Source organism: Podarcis tiliguerta (genome assembly GCF_965153285.1).
Source record: "Podarcis tiliguerta genome assembly, chromosome: 2".
Lineage (NCBI taxonomy): Eukaryota > Metazoa > Chordata > Lepidosauria > Squamata > Lacertidae > Podarcis > Podarcis tiliguerta.
The window spans coordinates 114731434-114752144 of NC_139535.1; the positions used below are offsets into that span (position 1 = coordinate 114731434).

The 20711-nt window shown below is 43.1% G+C and overlaps 1 protein-coding gene across 1 annotated transcript; it reads right to left on the reverse strand.

Annotated features, from left to right (window-relative positions):
• Positions 1–1235: 1235 nt before the first annotated feature.
• Positions 1236–13655, reverse strand: LOC310671268 (keratin, type II cytoskeletal 6A-like; the record flags this gene model as incomplete). Its single annotated transcript, XM_083427013.1, has 7 exons — positions 12721–13655; positions 9338–9546; positions 5576–5636; positions 4812–4907; positions 3554–3718; positions 1753–1878; positions 1236–1505 (listed from the first exon to the last, which is right to left on the reverse strand). The coding sequence occupies exons 1-7, from the start codon at positions 13156–13158 to the stop codon at positions 1236–1238; spliced, it is 1365 nt and encodes a 454-aa protein (XP_083283139.1). The 5' UTR covers positions 13159–13655.
• Between the last annotated feature and the right edge of the window lie 7056 nt (positions 13656–20711).

The window sequence follows — 20711 nt, forward strand, 5'->3', positions numbered from 1 at the left end:
CTTGTTTCTCATTTACAACTTGCTTTCCATGTGCAGGAAATGATTACTAGAATGAGGTCAAGCAATCCTGTCTTTTCCCCATCACCACCACAACAAAGTGATAGAGCAAAATAGTCTTTGGAGCTGTGGTATCCCAAGGGTTGTGTCCAGAGTCAAGGGGCTGCTTGGCAGAGAGTTGTCTGCTGGGGGCCCAGAAGCCACAGTTGCAGCTGCCATATTCATTTTCCAAACTGCAGTGCCCAGGAAGTTCCATTTTCCAATGGCAGTGTGGGTTAAAAAAAAACCATGGCAGCTAACATGAACCCATGGCAGCATTCTTAGACTTCAACTGCAAACTCCAGCCAGAATAGAGGCCTCAGCATCAGCAAGGGACCCAGTGACCGTGAGAAGATTCCAGGTGGTGATGATAGGCCCGGGCACCCTCCTGCTAAACTTCTCTTCCCAGAAGGCTGGCCGAAAAGTTTGCTTTAGCTTTCAGAGCCCGTCATCATAATGTAAACATTGTATCTGGGACCACTGGTCAACAGGGGCCTATATTAGTGTGATGGTTCTAGGGGTTGCTCGTGCGTAAGTTGCTGCTACTCCTGGCTAGGTTGCCTGGTTGAACCCTTTCTGTCTGGACAGCCTCAAGTTCCGCGGCTGCCTCAGTCACTGGCAGAATCCATCAGTGGGCGTTTCTTGAACCTCTTCCAGCATAGAAGCTGTTTGACGCCCAGTCTCCTCCTACTCTGCCTGCGTGGAAGTCTTCTGCGCAAAGTGGGTGTGGGCAGCGGAGTACCCGTGCCCTCTCCACTGGTCTCCGGCGAAGAGTCCTGGAGCCACCTCTCCGATTCCCCCATCTGCCCCCCTTCTCCACTGGTGTTACGCTGATTTCCTTCCCCAGCGGATGGGCTGCCTCTCTCTCTACTGAGACCCTCTCCGCCATCCCTCTGGAGCCTCCTCTCCGCCTCCAGCTCTGATGGCAGTTCCCTGACATTTAGATATGCGTGTTGTAGCCATGAATAGTTTTGACTGCTGTGGAGTGGCCCTCTAGATGTTGTTGAATGAAAACTCCCATCATCCTTGACCACTAGCCAATCTGGTGGGGGCTGATGGGAATTGGAGTCCAATGACATCTGGAGGACCACAGTTCTCCATCCCTGGGTGATACCTTGGTTGGCAAGAAGCCTGGTGGAGATCAAAGTGGAGGATGGGGTCTGTCCACACCAAGAGAGGGTCTTTTTTCCACCGGCAGTCTAGCGGTGCATTTCACACTTCACCCCAGCCCACTTGGGTTCCACCAACCTGCTCTCCTCCCCTTCCAGCAGCTTTCTATAGGTGGCGATCTCAATATCCAGGGCCAGTTTGACGTTCATGAGCTCCTGGTAGTCCCGAAGCTGGCGAGCCATGTCTGCCTTGGCCTTCATTAGAGCCTCCTCCAGTTCGGCCAACTTTATCCTGGCATCTTTAAGGGCAAGTTCGCCACGCTGCTCTGCATCAGCAATGGCTGCCTGAAGGCTGGCACACTAGGGGGAAAAGAAAAGGCAATGTTCTCAGCTCGGAGCAACTTGGGATAGTTTAATTAGAATTAAGTAAAATAGCTGGATCCACAGTATTGTCATCAGCAAAAGAGGGCATTTGAAGACTGGTACAAAAAAAGCTTATTTTACTTCCCTCTAAGTCCAGCCCCCACATAGCTGCCATTGCCCCTTGCCAGCCTTGCCATGAAATGCTCCTTTAGTTGAAATTTTCAGCAGTCCTGCATGGCAGTACCTGTTTTTTCACATTGTCGATCTCGGAATGGAGTCGTTGGATCATGCGGTTCAGCTCAGAGATCTCAGTCTTTGTATTGCGCAGATCATCTCCGTGCCTTCCAGCAGAAAGCTGCAATTCTTCATACTGAGAGTCAAAAAGGGGGGGAAATTATTTAGATTACTGAAGTGCAAACTATGATGGAGGCAAACATAGGGTGGCCACTTTTAAATTGCCAAAAAAGAGGAAATTCATCACCCCTTCCTCAAAAAAAAAAAAAAAAGGAAAAAAACTCCAAAGAGGAGAAAGGAGGGCAGAGATTTGCATAAATGTGCCCACGTATACTTTGGATCTCAAATGGCTTATTTGCCAAATGTTTCGGCTCCCAAACGATAACAAAACGGAAGTGAGTGTTCCAGTTTTCGAATGATTTTCGGAAGCCAAACACCCGGTGTGGCTTCTGTGGCTTCTGATTGGAAGTTCCTGCAGCAAATTGAAAGCCGTGCCTTAATTTTTGAATGATTCCAGGAATTGAACGGACTTTCGAAATGCATTCTGTTCAACAACCAAGGTACGACTGTAGATGTAAATTTAGACATAATTTATACAGGTCAAATAGGCACACAATACATCTCCCCATATTGGGGAGGCTGTGAGCAGGTGACCTTCATGCCTGCTCAGTCTGCTGCCCAGGTGCTCATTGGTTATGGGCAACTTCAAGATCCTCCATGTTTTCCTTTCTTAGGGTTCTTTATCTTTTCATGGAGTTAGATCAGACAGCCTTTCAAAGAAGATGCCTTGAGGTACAGGAATATCCTCCAACAGCTCTTCAAATAGGGACTGTCTTCTGTAAAAGTAAGATACACGGCCACTCTAGATACATGGCTTTAGAGCCCTGGCTCCTCCTTTCAAACCCATTTCCCCAACACCTAAGAACTACTCATCTTGAGGTGGTCCCAGGATTTTGGCCACTCAATAACCATGGCCCAATGGGAAAATTTATGGAAGACCAATTGGAAATTCACAAATCGTTACACGATTAGAGAGAACTTTCAAAAAATGCAACATCGATGGTATCTAACACCATGGAAGCTTTCAAAATGTATAAAAATGTATCAAGTAATTGTTGGAGATGCGGAGACTCAGGAACATTCTTCCATATGTGGTGGATATGTAGGAAAATACAGGTATTCTGGGAGAGTATACATGCAGAACTGCAAAAAATGCTAAAGATCTCTTTCAATAAAAAACCAGAGGCCTACCTCCTGGGAATAACAGATTTGGATATTCCACAAAAGAGGAAGGGTATCTTTTTATATGCCACGGCGGCAGCAAGAGTTTTGATCGCAGCAAAATGGAAGAGTAATGAAATCCCCTCTATTCAAGATTGGATCCAAAAGCTGACAGAATATGCCGAATTAGATGGTTTATCAGAAAAAATAAAGAATAAATCAAAACAGGAATTTGTTTCTAAATGGGAGGTTTTTAAAGAATATCTGAAAAATAAATATAGTAGTTTAAATTCTGTTGCAGCATTCGAGGAGCTTCAGTAATAGTTGTAAGAAATTAGATTTAACGAGAATAAGTTTAATTATGAAAAAAATGTGTATTGGCAATAAGTAATATGAATTTGAAGTATGGAATAGACGGGAGGTTGGGTCTTTAGTGTTAAGACCAATAGATGTTTTATTGTTTGCTAAGAATATTATGTGTCTATGGTTATTTTTGTAATTTGTGTATAATTTGGTATTTGTGTTTTCTGTTTGTTTGTTTTTCTTCTTGTATAAATAAAAACTTTTTTTTAAAAAAAATAACTACTCACCTTGCTTTGATACCACGATTCTGCCTCAGCCCTGCTTCGGTTGGCAATGTCTTCATACTGAGCCTTGACCTCAGCAATGATGCTGTTCAGGTCCAGGTTTCGGTTGTTGTCCATTTGGAGAACGACAGAGGTGTCAGAAATGTGGGCCTGCAACTGGGCTAATTCCTACATGGAGGGAAAAAATTGAAGAAAGATGGTTTACCAAGGTGAAAGACTCCCACATCTCTACCACATTCAAGCACTGGTCCACACTGAGCAAGGAAACGTTGCAGCCTGAAGCTTATTTCAGAGATGGGGAACCTTTGGCTCTTCAGATGTTGCTGGACTCCAGCTGCCATCATCCTAGCCAGCATGCCCACGGGTCAGAGATTATGGGAGTGGTAGTCTAGCAATGTCTGCAACCCTGCTTGAAAAAAATACGCCCAATTCTTGCTAATATTGAGGATGCAGTCACCTCAAGAGACTTCCTTGGTGCTTGGTTGGTTACATGTCAGGCCTAACTCTTTGTATTTTGTCTATCCATTCATCTTTCAGTCCAGATTGCATTTTATTATGGCATCTGAGCAACATATTAAGTAAGAAACAGTTTGAATTAAGCTGGATTCTGTTAACAGGTCCCAATATTTCAGCAGTGAGCAAAAGCTCTAGGGCAGCTTCTCTAGCAGAACAGCAAAGACGCTGCTGGAAAAATTGCTCAAATGGCAAAACTGATTGAGCTGTGGCGGATTAAGCCCTGTGGAGGCTGGATGGCAGTTGAAATTGCAGTAGTGCGCATGCTCTACTGGGATAGCATTGAACTAAGAAAGCTTGATTTCAATTTTCTTTCAAGATCGAATCAAGATTATTTTGATCCGTTGTCTCAGGGGCCCTAAAAGGCTTGGGGCCTCTATGCCGATGCCTACACAGCCTATTGGTACTGGGGAATCCTGTGGCTTTCCAGATAATGCTAGACTCCAGATGACATCAGCCACAGCTAGCATGGCTGATGGTGAGGGATGATGGGAGTTGTAGTCCAACAATATCTGGAACGCCAGAGGTTTCCCATCTCTGACTTAGACTTCAGCAGAGTAGTGTAGGATTGAGCCACAAGGAGCTGGTTTCCTCTCTGTTAGGATGCCATTTGAGTAGAGGCCTAGAGATTGAACTTGTTGGTAGCAACCAATGCTTGAAAATGCAAAATGTCAACCAGAGCTGGTTTGGGCTCATCTTGCTAGGCTCTTCTTTCTTTCTCCCTGAAAAAACTAGAAGGTGTTCTTACTTCTTCATAGAAAGCTCTCAGGAAGTTGATTTCATCAGCTAGGGAATCCGCTCTGGCTTGCAGCTCAACCTTGTTCATAAAGGAAGCATCCACATCCTGGAAAGAGAGAAAAAGATCAAAGGGCTGAACACCACAGCAGATGTGAGAGCCAAAACGAAACCACAAGTTTCCCCTAAAAGTACAAGGGTTAAAGCATGCATTTGTTTAAAGCAGTGGCCCCATCTCTCTGTGCCAAATGTGCTGAAGTTACTGTTATGTATTCAGTGGTCTGTGCTTGACTGAGCTTGAATGTGGACTAAGGATTCTGAGATCCTTTGCTCTCATTCGATACAGGATGTCCAATCACAGAACGTTTCAGAATTGGGTCCTCTGCCATTGGCCCTTGAACTCTGAGTTGTGATTCGCAACTTGGAAGTTTAGACAGCCAATCACGTTGGGAGTGGGAGTGGCCCAAGCTTTCAGAAATTTATATAAGCAGTTGCTTTGCCCCTGTTTCCCAGTTATCAGCTGGGAAATAGGCACTGGACATAGTAAAAGATCCATCGCATCCTGGTCACTGTCTCTTCGAGCTCTTGCCGTCGGGACGGAGATACAGGAGGATGAAGACAAGAACGAGCCGTCTTAAGAACAGCTTCTTCAGGGGGCAATGACAATAAAGATATTATTATTATTATTATTATTATTATTATTATTATTATTATTATGTAGTTCAATCAAGGTTCTTGCTGTTATCACTGTGTCTTGCCTCATGGAAACCCACTCACCTTCTTGAGCATCACAAAATCATTTTCTGCACCTGTGCGCTTGTTGATTTCCTCTTCATACCTGTCAGAGGGAGGGGGAAATTGAGTGACTTATTACCACTGGATGAATTGGGGGGAAAGACCTTCCCACCTATTTCACAGAATTCTTTTAAAGTCTCCCATCGCCTTCTGGCACCTGCCACAATAATCTTTGGCTCTTTCACCAGGATGGAACCCATGTGCAAAAAAGTAAGCACATCCCTGTTTGAAGACTGATATTTGCTGAAGTTAAGAGGAAAGTTTACACAAATTCCAAATTCAGCATAAGTACTTAAGATCCTTACTTGATCAGACCAGTGTCCACATAGCACAGCATAAATAGCAATCCATTTGGCTCCAGCAAGCTCATAAGAAACCCCCTCAGTTTTTTGTCTCCAACATTTATGCTATATAAGATATATTGCCTCTGAACATGAAGGTTCCATTTAGGTAACATGGCTAATAACATTTCATAAACTAATCTTCCTCGTTTGTTCACATCCTTTCAAAACATTTAAAGCTAGCAGCCATCAAAATGTTAGAATTCAAATTTTATTTTAGAATTTCACTTTGGAAATTAGGCTTTGAGGAATGCTTGGTGTGAGGGGGGGATAATGCTTAGCTGTCATTTATGAGCTTTAAGGCAATAATGTTAAGTATCAATTTGTTGACATGGTCATAGGGGTGGGGTTTTTTGGTGCTCTCTAAAACCGCAGATACAACAGTTGGGAATGCAAGCTGGTGTGACTTCTCAGACCCCATAGCTTAGAGAAAGGGGCTACTGGAGTGCCCCAGGGCTCAGAAGCAGGTGAGGCTCTAGTCCCAACCCACCAATGACACAGGGACCAGGCTGAACTCTGAGCATCTATGGCGGCTGTCTTGGGGTAGGATGCTAGTAAAGAGCAAATTCAGACAGAAGGCTTTGGGAAGCACTGGTTGAACCACGGGTAGGCAAACTAAGGCCCGGGGGCCAGATCCAGCCCAATCATTTTCTCAATCCAGCCCATGGATGGTCCAGGAATCAGCGTGTTTTTACATGAGTAGAATGTGTTCTTTTATTTAAAATGCATCTCTGGGTTATTTGTGGGGCATAGGAATTCGTTCATTATTATTTTTTCAAAATATAGTCCAGCCCACCACATGGTCTAAGGGATAGTGGACCGGCCCATGGCTGAAAAAGGTTGCTGACCCCTGGGTTGAAGGCTTTGGGAAGGACACAGAGTGTGTGGGACGGTGGTGGTTTAGACCTGCAATGCCTGAGGAAGGGAGTGGAAGGCTGTAAGAAGAGCTAACACCGCAATAAACCAGAATTACTGTCTTCTCATCAATCCTGGTGATAAGTGCAGCTCACGTTCAGGCCTATTCTCCATGCAACCCCAGATCAAGAGGCATTCGATGTGCTGTGCCCCTATTACAAGCCCACAAAGAGACTCGTCCTCAAAAACGAGTCCTGAAGTGTACTGGTGTTTTGGCTTTTGGCCTTGGTTGATGTTACATCTTTCTGAAGGAATTCAAAAATGAAAACGCCCGGACTACTTTTATTGACTTTACTTTGAGGAGAGGCCAAGACCTCACCTTTCTTTTCTTGAAACCTTGCCAAATACGAAGCGGCCAGAAGGTGCAGCAGAAAAAAGTCCCTTTCTGGGAATGCAGTTTTGGCATGTGGGTGGCTGTCATGAAAACAGGATGAAATGGGCAGTGGGCCTGATCCAGCTGGCTCGTCTTAATGCCATTAGTTCCCTGGAGCCAAGCAATGGGGAAAGGCCATTTGACAACCTCTAAACCCCCATGAAAGAGGGTGTGTGGGGGTGTGTCTGTTCATTCCATATTCATCTGAATACAGGCTGCACATTCTCAATTAATCTGGTTTGTATAAAACTTGAGAGTGGCCTATAATTGTGCTCTTGCAAGTAGAGAAGCTGCGATTTAAGCCCATCTCTGGACCCATGCAGAACTTTGGTGTACTTTAGTGGTTTTTGTAAAAGGATCACCCATTATGTCAATTGTGAAACGAGTGCAAAATTTGCATTTGATTTTTAGATTGTAAAAAAGCCAAACAAAAATACACTGGATGGTGCTGGAGATTTAAGAGATTCCTTTCAAAACATTTTCATTTTAAGGTTGTGACCTATATTGGGGGACAGCTCATATTTGAACCAATATTGTGTGTGTGTGTGTGTGTGTGTGTTTCCCTATATATAGTGATTATGGCTCCTTTTAAACCATTCTTAATGTTGTATTTTAACCTGTTGCGACCTGCTATGGGAAGTTAGGGCGAAGAGTCGGTAATAATAATCATCTTACAATTTTCCACTCTCCTTGGCCAACATAGCTTCCTTCTCAACCTGCTGGAACTTGGGTGTTCAGCAATTTAATGATATACATATATAAAAGAATTTGGCATTTCAGGAAAAGCATCAAAGAAATCAAGCTCTGGAGCCAACTGAAGATTCCCAGGTAAGATCCTCCCTCTATTGTGTGGGCAGGTAGTCCCTCCCCCTACCTGGCCTGGTCCCCTTGGCAACGCTTCCCCAGGCGGGATTGGACAACTGACTGAGGTAGGCGGAGACCCACCTGAGGGAAGGCAAAGCCAAGCCTGTGCTAATGGAGCTGCATAGGGTCCAGGGGGCTGTGCGCGACCACGCAAAGGGTGCCCCCCATTTAATGTGGGGAGCGGTCATTGTGGGCAAAATCAGAACTTTCCTGCACTTCTTGTTCTCTCCAGCCTTCTGCCATTTTCCTGGCCTCACCTAAACCAAGGGACCTTCTACTAATGTAGATAAAAATAATGCAATGAAACTAGATCCTGTCGTGGTTTGCAATAAATGTATGTTTTTTGTTTGTTGAAAACATTATTTTACTAGTTAGTATTCTTTTTATTTTGAACTGCAAATGGTGGACACCATAATCTTTTCAGTGTTTAGGTCATGGGTAGGCAAAGAAAGGCCTGGAGGCCGGATCTGGCCCAATCGCCTTCTCAATTCGGCCCGTGGATGGTCCGGGAATCAGCGTGTTTTCACATGAGTAGAATATGCCCTTTTATTTAAAATGCATTTCTGGGTTATTTGTGAGGGATAGGAATTCGTTCATTCCTCCCCCCCCAAAAAAATATATAGTCTGGCCCCCCACAAGGTCTGAGGGACAGTGGACAGTGGGTGGGGGCTGCTGGAGTTCAGAAGATGCCCAGCCAGGCTGACTTTTGACATGTGACCAAAAATAAATAAGATTTTCATCTGACTGAGATTTTGCTTCACATTTAGAGCATCAGCAGTCAGCTAAGGAGATCGCTAGTAGGAGAAGACTGACATTTGTGCTTTTCATTTGTCTATTTTACAGTCTTTTGCCTGCAGTATGTGCAAGTAACTTGAAGCAGGGGTTTCAGTGTGGCTGCCCCTGTTGTGGAACAGCTTCCCTCTTGAAAGACACCCACCACTTGCACTTTCCAGAAACAAGTGTGTTCCAACAGACTTCCCTAACTGGATAAATGGCTCTTTCTCCTGACAGTCTAATTTGAATTGTCTTCTTTTAAATGGATCTGCTGTTGTGATGCTTTAAGCTAGTTGGGGTTTTTTTTGTGTGTGTGTTTTTAACTGCACACTGCCTTGAGACAATTGTGCAGAAGCTGATTTATAAATTAATTGTGGTTATGATAGAATTGTAAATGTGGAAGGGACCCTCAAGGACCATCTAGTCTAACCCCCTACCATGCAACAATGATGATAATAATTATCTTACAGTACCCACCTTATCCTGAAGTCCTCCACTGTATCCTGCATGTTCTTCAATTCCATCTCTAATTGTGGTCTCTGTCCCAGAATATGATCCAGCTGGTTTTTTAGATTACTGATGTATGACTCAAAGAAAGGGTCAAGGTTACGCCGGGTGATCTTTTGCTCCTGCAAGAGGCTCCATTTGGTCTCTAGCACTTTGTTCTGTTGCTCCAGGAAACGGACCTGAATGTACCCCACCAAGACAAAAATATGTTGAATGTTGGCCTCGTGTACGGACAAAACAGAATACGGGTTGCTAAGCTATACCACCTTCAAAGGAGGTAATATCCTGACATCTTTCCCTTCTGTTTTTAAATAGATTGCAAGAAATTGCCACAGCAAATATGTTACATAGAAAATGTTACAGGAAGCTGGCAGTTGTACCTAATGAGCTAGTATTAATAGCATCTCAAAGAATATCAAATGATTCAGAAGGTCCAGGAGCTTTGCAGATGGTGGATAAATGGAAAGATAGAGGAATGAAACCGGGAAGTGTTATCTTTTGACACATGCATCAAATTGTGTCTATTGATTGCTTAAAAAAAAAGTATGGTGAATTTTCTGTGGATTCTGATACATGATCAATTGTGACTTTTATATAATCAAAGCAAGTTTGGGCTCTCAGCTGCCGGTAGGTACCAAGCAGCGGATTCTGATATCTTCCACGGCTACCTGGTCTTCCAACTTCAACCTCCATCTTTATTCATATTCTCATTTTTTCCTAGCAATCCCATGCTAAATTCTCCTTTACTCTCACATATTCCACAAGTGGATAAAGCATTTTAAGAGCTTGAGCTATGAACGCGAAGCACCTTGTTCAAATTTCATCATCTTGAGATCTTTCTCACAAGACAAGCAAAAGCTGAACACTATGCAAGGTACACAAAGCTATCTAAACATTTTCCATTGTTTTAGTTGAAGAACCAGACCTTCAGTGTTAGAGAATTTGAACTTGCATCGTGTGCTAATGAACTGCAGCAGGAGAATGAAACTGGATCCAACCACAGCAGGTGTGAGGAGCCTTTGGCGTTTTCGATGTTGCTGAAATACAATTCCCATGATCTGTGGCCATGAGCTATGCTTTCTGGGGCTGACGGGAGTTCACCAACATTCAGAGGGTTCTCTACACTTGGGCTACAGCAGACCCCTGAGAGCTAGGGAATCCTGCATCTAATACTTAAATGTCACCACAAATCAAATATATGTAAGATCAAATCAAATATATGTATAGGAGGCTAACTCAAAAACACTCAAATGCAATTATTTGATGGTGGTATGAATTCCCTCTAACCAGCCAATGAATGAAGGATAACAATTCAGGGGAAGGGGCTGGTGTGGAGGCAATCCATGTCATTTATTTAAATTTAATTATAATTATATTTTTAAGCACGCCACTCATAAAAAATATCAAGGTGATATACAATAAAATCATTAAAACATCACACAGCTATAACATTATCCAGTTATAAAATCACTAAGTACAGAACAAATGATCAACACAGGAATGAGGGACTCTTGTCAATTTCAGCTTATCTCCATTATTCCAAACTTAAGTTCAAGTCCTACACATTTCCAAATCATTTTGTGAATTTGTTTTTAAAAGTCCCACTTGAAAATCCATCAGCATTTTAACACTAATTTCTCTTTACGTACACATTTTTTGTATGCAATTTCCCTTAATAAACACATTTTGTAAATCAATATGTATTTAAGTGCAAATTTTTGTACACATTGGAGAATTGCATTGCGAAGTGTGAAGGGCAGCAGTGTTTCAGTTCATGTAACTGCTTCAGAAAGTGCAAATTAGGTACTTTGGCCATTAAATGCAAACTAAATTGAATTTCTCCCCCTATCCCTATCAATTCACTGGAAACACATAATGAAACAAATGTGCTTAGAGCAGGTGATGAAATATCAGGGTTGTAGCTGCCTGTCTGATTTCAAAAGGAACAGTGTACCAAATTACTGGTGCCACAATGCTAACAACCTTGGTTCATGTTGAAACTAAATGAGTTACTAAATAAATAAAATATTTTTCTGGTCCTAAGACACTGAGGATCATAAGTGACTTGGTGCAAAAACCTTGGTTTCTTTAGTCACACATTTTTAAGGTCAGTAAAATATAAATAAGTGAAATTTCTCTCCCTGACCTAATGTTCTACCCACTGATTTAGCTCCAGCTATTGACTGGTCTTGGGACGCGGGTGGCGCTGTGGTCTAAACCACAGAGCTTCGGGCTTGCTGATCAGAAGTTCGGCGGTTCAAATCCCCGCGACGGGGTGAGCTCCCGTTGCTCGGTCCCTGCTCCTGCCAACCTAGCAGTTCGAAAGTACGTCAAAGTGCAAATAGATAAATAGATACCGCTCCGGCGGGAAGGTAAACGGCGTTTCCGTGTGCTGCTCTGGTTCGCCAGAAGCGGCTTAGTCATGCTGGCCACATGACCCGGAAGTTGTATGCCGGCTCCCTCAGCCAGTAAAGCGAGATGAGCACCACAACCCCAGAGTCGTCCGCGACTGGACCTAATGGTCAGGGGTACCTTTACCTTTAAGCACCCTTACTGGAAAACTCATTCCCATCAATGAAAGATTATTTACTTCTTTTTTGAGATGCTTAGTCATGCTGTTAAGTTGCACAAAACAGCTGAAATATGAATGGAGCCTGCAAGCTTCCCTGCAATTTCCACACATGTAAGACATATAGTCCTATCATGTACTCGTACCCTTTTTGCTCTCTCCACCAGGTCTCTTGAAGTTTAGTCTCTGATCACAGGGGGGAGATGCTCTTTTCCCAGCCTTGTGTCCTCCTGATATTTTGGACTACAGTTCCCATTAGACCCAGCTGCCAGTGTTCATAACAAGGGATAATGGGAGCTGTGGTTCTTCCCCATCTCTGACTAACCATCAGGAAGTGATGTGAGAGCAAGGATGCTCTACAAATACAGTGGTACCTCGGTTTTCAAATGTAATACTTTACGAAAGATGGTTTGAGTTCTGAAACGTTCGAAAACTGAACAAACAATATGAAAGCCTCAATATGGAAAACTCAATATGGAAAACTCAATACGGAAGCCACATGGCATGTTCGACTTCCAAGACATGTTCAAAAACCGAAGCATTTACTTCTGGGTTTACGGCATTCGAAAAACAAAATTTTCGTCAACAGAGAACTTCGAAAACCGAGGTACCACTGTACACAGCTGTGTCTATTTCTAGCGATGAAATGTTGGTAGGATATAGTAGGCAGGGAAAGAAAACAGCTGCCCTATATTGTCAGCAGAGCTTGTTTAAACAGTAGCAGGAAGAAACTTGTTTTAAAGTAGCGTAAAGTTTTTAGGATGGCATCCAGAGAAAAACTTACCTTATCAATGAAGGAGGCAAATTTGTTGTTGAGTGTCTTGATCTGCTCTTTCTCTTCCTTCCTCACCTTCTGGATGGTGGGGTCAATCTCCAAGTTAAGAGGCGCCAGGAGGTTTGGGTTAACGGTAACCTCATGGATGCCACCGGCGCCAGCTCCGTAGCCATAGCCACCACCACCAACAATCCGGTACCCAACTCCTCCATGACCTAATCCATAACCATATCCAGATCTGGCAGTAGTACGGTAGCCACCCATGGAGATTCTTTTACTTGCTCCAAAGCCATGGAGGCTTCTGCTGCCAAAGCCACCACTGACACGTCCAAGGCCTGCACCACCTCCCCGGGAGACCGAAACCGTGCTGAAGCTAGTTCGGCTACCTGGGATAACAGCTGAAGAGGTACTAAAATTCTTAGAGACTCTGACTGATTTCTGAGCCATTGTTCCTCCTCAGGGCAAGAAGGGGAAACAGAGAGAGACAGAGAGAGATGAGAGAAGACTCCTGGACAGCCAAGGTGAAAGAATCCTCTGGGGTGCTCACGAGTTCCCCCTTTTTATCTCATTGGAGAGCTGGGTTTGGCAGCTGGAGATCACAGGTAATTGGCCTGAATTAATCTCTTTGGTATGTCTGGCATGAGGCCTTTTCCATTATGTTGTACCTAACGTAATGTCCTGACGACTTGTAAAATCAAGAGGACTTGTAAAACCAAGCGGAATTTTCTAACCCTGTAGTTTACAGTGCTGGGGTTTCCTAAAGGCATTGCTTTTAACTTCATATAAATTAACAAGTGACTTTTTCTTCTTTGAACATGATGGGAATAGAGGAGGCTACCCAAAGCTCAGCGAGAGCTGCTGAGACAGATCCCTTGAGAAGGATTCTCAACTAGGCACATTTTCTTTCTTTCTTTCTTTCTTTCTTTCTTTCTTTCTTTCTTTCTGACATTCCTTCATCAGGTGCAACACCCATTGTGAAGTCATTGATACCACAAGTGAGGACCCATATACTCAAGTTTGTCACTGGGAGAAACAGGAGATGCTCATATTGCAACGCTTTGATTACTGCAGTGCATTATACGTAGGGCTCCCTCTGAAGATGGTTTGGAAACTTCAGTTAGTGCAAAATTCTTTTTTTAAAAAAAATAAATAATTTTTATTGATTTACAACACAAATATACAATTTTATCCAATCTTTGACAAACAAATTCTCTCTTTTTTGGACTTCCCTCAGCTTCTCTGTCAATCATCCATCTCTGCCTCTTTGATACGCATTCCTTTCTTAGCATTGTCATTAATCTTCCCTCCCACTACTCTTATTTCTTTTTAACAATACATCTCAGCTTTCACAGTGCTTCTTGAAATCCCAGTAACGTTTTTTGAACATCACATGTTTTTTTCAGATATTCTACAAATTTCCCCCAGTCTTCGATGAATTTTTGGTCCTTAAGATATCTTATTTTCCCAGTTAATTTGTCCAATTCTGCATAGTCTGTTAGTTTCAGTCTCTAGTCTTCGATCGTCGGCATTTCCTCTTGTTTCCATTTCTGGGCCAGTAGAATCCTTGCCGCTGTAACTGCATATTGGAAAAGTTTACAGTCTTTTCTTCTTATCTCGTTTCCTGTAATCCCTAAAAGAAAAGCCTCTGGTTTCTTTACAAATGTGTATTTTAGCATCTTTTTCAGCTCATTATATATCATCTCCCAGAAACTTTTCACTTTCTTACAGTCCCACCACACAGTTAGTGCAAAATTCAGCAGCCTGGTTCCTCACCGGGGCAAGACGGTTTGAGCATACTACACCAATCCTGGTCTGTCTGGACTGGCTACCAATTAGTTTCCAGGCCCAATTCAAACTGCTGGTTTTGACCTATAAAGCCTTAAACTGCTCAGGACTGCAATACCTCAAGGTACTCTCTGCATTTGAACCTACCCGGGCTCTGAGATCATCCTCTGAGGACCTTCTTCACGTGCCTTTTCCATGAGAGGTCTGGAGGGTGGCAACAAAGAACGGGCCTTTTTTGCAGTGGCTCCCCATTTATGGAATGCTCTCCTTGTGGAGGTTTGGCTGGCTCCTGGTTACACATCTTTAGGTGCCAGGTGAAATCATTCCTCTCTAACCAGACCTTTGGCTGATTAACATCTGATGCCCTTTTGAATGTGTTGTGGAAATTATTAGTTTGCCTTTGTTTTTGTTTTTATTATGTATTCTGTGTTTTTGGTATTGTAAATTTATGTTGTGAACCGCCCTGAGACCTACGGGTATAGGGCAGTATACTTACGAAACAAACAAAGAAATTGTAGCCCTGGCCAGAAGAATTTCCATGCAATACAAATGAGAACTTCTAAAGACATTCTAAAACTGTTCTTGCAGACAGAATCCTTGAGGACTGAGATCTCCTGTGAAATGTCTCTCTCCCCCCACCCCACTTCTGCCTGCATCAGAGGTAGGGATCCTGTGACCCCATAGATGTCGTTGGACTCCAACTCCCATCAGCCTCAGCCAACAAGGCCAATGGTCAAGGGTGATGAAAGCAGTACTCCAACATCTGGAGTCCTACAAGCTCCCCCATCCCTGGTTTTCTGCACTCTTTGGAATAGGCATCCTACTCCATTGTGCTTCCAAGCAGCTACCCTGCTTCCCATCTTTTGTGATATCTGCCTGTCCTGCACAGACTCCTGAGTTTGTTTTGCCCTCTTGTGATATTTTCAGTGTTCATCTGTGCTTAGAGGAAAGAAGTCCAACACAAATAAATGAATCACTCTTAAGTTAGGACTATTCTACATATGCCCAAATCAATTTAGAAATTTCTTTGCATTACAGCACAATTGCATCTTATGTGGGGATGGGGGTGGTTCCAAGGGTTCCACATATATGCAAAAATGGATATTCAGTTATTGGGAAATGATATATAATGAATTGAAAAAAATGTTTAAATATACCTTTGTCAAGAAACCAGAAGCACTCCTCCTTGGTATTGTAGGGAATGAGATAAGTAAGAAAGATAGGAAATTATTCTTATATGCAGTAACAGCAGCGAGAATATTGATAGCTCAGAAATGGAAGCAAGAAGAGTTACCAACATTGGAAGAATGGAGAATGAAGATGACGGACTTTGCAGAACTTGATAGACTCACAGGAAGAATCCGAAATCGACGAGATCAGAGATTTACTGAAGAATGGGAAAAGTTTTCAGAATATATGCATAATTTAAGTGAAAAACAAATAACGCTTGTAACCTTTAATGAAGCTTTGTAAAAAAGAAAGGTTAGAACTGGAGTGAAACAAGATTTAATTTATAAACTAGATGAGATTTCAGAAATGTGTAGGAAATTGAGAAGGGAAGGAGTACCAGCCAAGTTGAGGGAAGTCAAAAAAAGAGAATGGATTTAAAAAACTGTATGAATTGTATTAAGTTGTTTTATTTGTAAAATGAATAAAAATTATATTGGAAAAAAAAAAGGATATTCAGTGGTACCTTGGTTTTAGAATGTAATCCATTCCAGAAGTCCATTCGACTTTCAAAACGTTCGAAAACCAAGGCGCAGTTTCCAATTGTCGCAGGCGCCCCAGAAACAATAGCCAACAGCCGCATCGGACATTCAGCTTCCAAAAAATGTTTGAAAACCTTGAACACTTACATCCAGGTTTTCAGTGTTCGGGAGCCGATTTGTTCATCAACAAACCCATTCAAGAACCAAGTTTCCACTGTACTCAAACCCTTGGAACTGTGCCCACACAAACACCCCAGGGCTTCCAGAGAGGCCCCAAGATGTTCTCATGGGGCTGCTTAAGTTCCTGCAAGATCTGGAAAGAACTTCCCAGACCCAGCACGCAGAGACAGCCATGCTTGTAAAGGAACTGGAGAGCTTAAAAGCTATTTTTGCACCAAGTTTTCTTGACAAAAAATGAGCTTTAAAGCTCCCCTACTTGCTTGCCTTCAACACGCATAGTTGAAAGCACACAAGTTAAATGCATGCAAGATGCTATCTTACTGTATTTTAAAATACTTGTGATAGTGGGAGACCTCAGAAGAAAGGGGGTTCCATTTAATTCAGCCACTGCTTGACATTCCTATCTGCTGTGTTTTTATGCTACTGTGCAGTGGTCAAACTCCACACAAAAAGGAATATTGGGGTGTGTGCTTTTGGGGGGGTAGTGTTAATTAATGCACACAACAAATGCATGGCAATATTTTGAGTGGGGTGGGGACACAAATGAACTCAGAGCTGCACAAATTACACTTGCACAGATACTCTGCAGCAAATCTGGAAATCAAATGTAGAATTCCTAGAGTATCAATCCCACTTCAGAAATGGGGAAAGTTCATCAGGAACACCAAAGGCTGGAGATCAGTTCGGATGAGAATTCCGGACACAACCCCAGTACTGTTTCACCAAACCACCATCAGGGGACTCTGTTCTTCTTTGGATTGAATGAATGCTGTCATTTAACAGAACATTTCCATTTCTTATTATGATGATCTTGTTGCTTTTATATTTTATTAGCCCCTGCAGCAACTGTCTTTACAGTACAAAGCGAACAAGAACGGTTTCCAGGAGGAAACACCTCTGTTTCCCAGGATATAAGATTACTTTAATGGGACACTCCCATACATGTCTATTCAGAAGCAAGTCCCATTGAGCTCCATGAGGCCAACTCTTACAAAAGTAAGTATAGGATTCTTTTAAAAACAGAAACCAAGATTATGGGTGGACTCCATGAGCTCCTACATTTTTCTTATACATATATATATATAAGGACATAAAGGTAAAGGTAAAGGGACCTCTGACCATTAGGTCCAGTCGTGTCCGACTCTGGGGTTGCGGCGCTCATCTCGCTTTATTGGCCAAGGGAGCCGGCGTTTGTCCGCAGACAGCTTCCGGGTCATGTGGCCAGCATGACTAAGCCGCTTCTGGCGAACCAAAGCAGCACACATAAACGCCGTTTACCTTCCCACCAGAGCGGTACCTATTTATCTACTTGCACTTTGACGTGCTTTCGAACTGCTAGGTTGGCAGGAGCAGGGACTGAGCAACAGGAGCTCACCCCGTCATGGGGATTCGAACTGACGACCTTCTGATTGCCAAGTCCTAGGCTTTATGGTTTAACCCACAGCGCCACCCGCATCCCATATAAGGACATGTTGTTGTTGTTGTTTAGTCGTTCAGTCGTGTCCGACTCTTCGTGACCCCATAGACCAGAGCACGCCAGGCACTCCTGTCTTCCACTGCCACCCGCAGTTTGGTCAGATTCATGTTTGTAGCTTCGAGAACACTGTCTAACCATCTCGTCCTCTGTCGTCCCCTTCTCCTTGTGCCCTCCATCTTTCCCAACATCAGGGTCTTTTCCAGGGGTCTTCTCTTCTCATGAGGTGGCCAAAGTATTGGAGTCTCAGCTTCATGATCTGTCCTCCCAGTGAGCACTCAGGGCTGATTTCCTTCAGAATGGATGCATTTGATCTTCTTGCAGTCCATGGGACTCTCAAAAGTCTCCTCCAGCACCATAATTCAAAAGCGTCAATTCTTCGGCGATCAGCCTTCTTTATGGTCCAGCTCTCACTTCCATACATCACTACTGGGAAAACCATAGCTTTTACTATACGGACATGCCCCTCCCCCCACAAAAACCCTGGAAAATAATAAATGGTAGGTTTTGATTATTTGGAGTATTGAGGGGAAGACTGGAGGCCAGTTCAGGCTAAGCTTCCTTTCCAAGCCAGGGCCACACCTGGGATAGATACATTAGCATGACAAAAGGTTTTGATGGCCCATCTAGGGGGAATTTTGGACCTGGGCAGACAGAGGTTGCCAAGCTGGTGGGGTGTATGTGAGGGATTACAGGAAAAGAGCGTTTTTAGCAAGGTATGATGGGAAGAAGGAGAGAACAAATAAACTTTCAGCACCCAGGCTTCTAAGAGACATAAAAAAGGTGGTTATTCCAATTAACGTCTTTTGGGGGCAGCCAGATGGTGAGGTCAAGTATAATATACATACACAGAGCAGAAGAAGCAAGAGATCACCCAAGAATTCTCTGGAAAACTGTACACATTTTCACAATGGTGCTGTAATGATCCATCTTCACGAAATACTTCAGACACTTAACTGCAAAATTAGCCGAGTTTTTTTCTCCACTTCTGAGGGCAATGGGTATATTTCAGTCACATTTTGGTATCACGTTATGCATTTTCTGTACCTGTTAATCTGCTGCCTGCAGGGCAATCTGTAAATATTAACTGCCTCCTTCCGTGTTTAGGAGTAATAAAAGAAATTTTGAAAATCATGTCAGTAACTGGAATCCAACAGAGCTCTTCTTGTGTTCTAATAGAAGGGAAAGATGGAAAGACTGCATTTATTCTGGACTCCACCCCCTCCCCCAATTTTTAAAAATACTATAACACCTCTTCCTTTGGAAAGATGTATTTTAAAAATAAATAAAAAATTAAAAATAAAGCCAGGAATTTTAGCAGGTGAAGCTTGTCATTTAGTGGTGCAGGTGCAGAGATTAAGATGCACCTGCCTAAAGGTATATGAGTTATCCCTTCCGTAGCAAATCAGCTCATCTTCTTCCCATTGCTCACCTGCACTCCTCCTCCTGCTGTTCAGCACACTTTAGAAAAGCAGAGGTTGGAGCCTGTTACGGAAATTACCCGGGGGGGGGGCACATCTTTAAAGTTAAATATTACAAATATTACGCCTGAATGTATCCTTTCAACTTGACAGCTCAGGGAAGTTACCTAGCTTAAAAAATAATATAAAATCATCTCCTTTCCCAGTTTCCTCCATTCCAAAGCTATTTTCCCCTTGAAAAAGGACCCCAGGAAGTTCCCAGAGGTGACAATTGCTGGGCTCATTGTTAGCCAAAGGAAGCCACATCTCATCACCTGACTTGCCTCAGGCTCCAGACATGCAAAGGAACTTCTATTGTACTTTTGGGTGGTGGGTACTTAAGACCTATTTGTCTATGCTAATCTTATACCTGAGTCTTGCCCTGCCATGTCTGCTTATGCTAATCTTGTACCAAGGACTTGTCTGGACATGTTTGCCAAGGTTAACTCCTCCCCTTTTGTTACATGTCAGTGATGTAGCAATGATGTACCAATGATCAATGTACAAACTGTATTCTGGGATATGGTGGGAAAGTTTTAAAAGTCTTTGTCACCCCATCCTCAGGGTTCAAATTTGCTCTTTGAACCTATTGCGCAATAAACTTTGGTCTACAGCTCTTTGCTCTGGTTGGCTGGACTCCTTCCTTTATTCCGCAGGGACCCGCAGGCTCTGCCCAACGAGCTGGGTGACTGAGCAGCCTCACACCTAGATTTTTCCATAACAGAGCCCCACATGTTTTATGTATGTTTGATTAGTGAGCAGGGATCTCTGCCCACTGGAAACAGATCTGATAATGAGAATTCACACAGGGGAGTCATTGTGCATGGAGGCAGCAAATACTATGCACACTTAACTGAGAGTAAGCCCTACTGAACACACTTACGTCTGAGTAAACATGCATATAGAATCTGGCTGGAAAGGCTGTAATCCAAGGATGGGAAACATTTGGTCCTGCAGATTGTTGTAAATAAAAATATGCCCTTTTCCCTTATGGGGTATCCAAGAACCCATATAGAGTCCTTACATAGGTTCCCTATTGGTAGGAGAAAATAACAGAGGCCAACCAGAGAATATTGTGAAGCAAAGCAGCTAGTAAGCTTGATCTTTATTGATCTGTTGCAACAGGGTACTCCCCTCACACGCAGGAGAGGAAGAGGACCCCCAAAATTGCTGTGCAAGGGCTTATAAAGACTTTGAAATTCCCATCCTGTAGATCAAGACCACCCCCAGAAACATTATGCATACATCACAGATGGGTGTAACCTAAGACCACCCCTCAGATACATCACAGAAATTTAAATGTTGTTTTTCTCCTGTCACAGTTTATCTCCTGTCTGGCAAGTTACTTGATAGGATTGCCTGGGGAGCCTGGCCATTCTTTTGTAGTGGTAA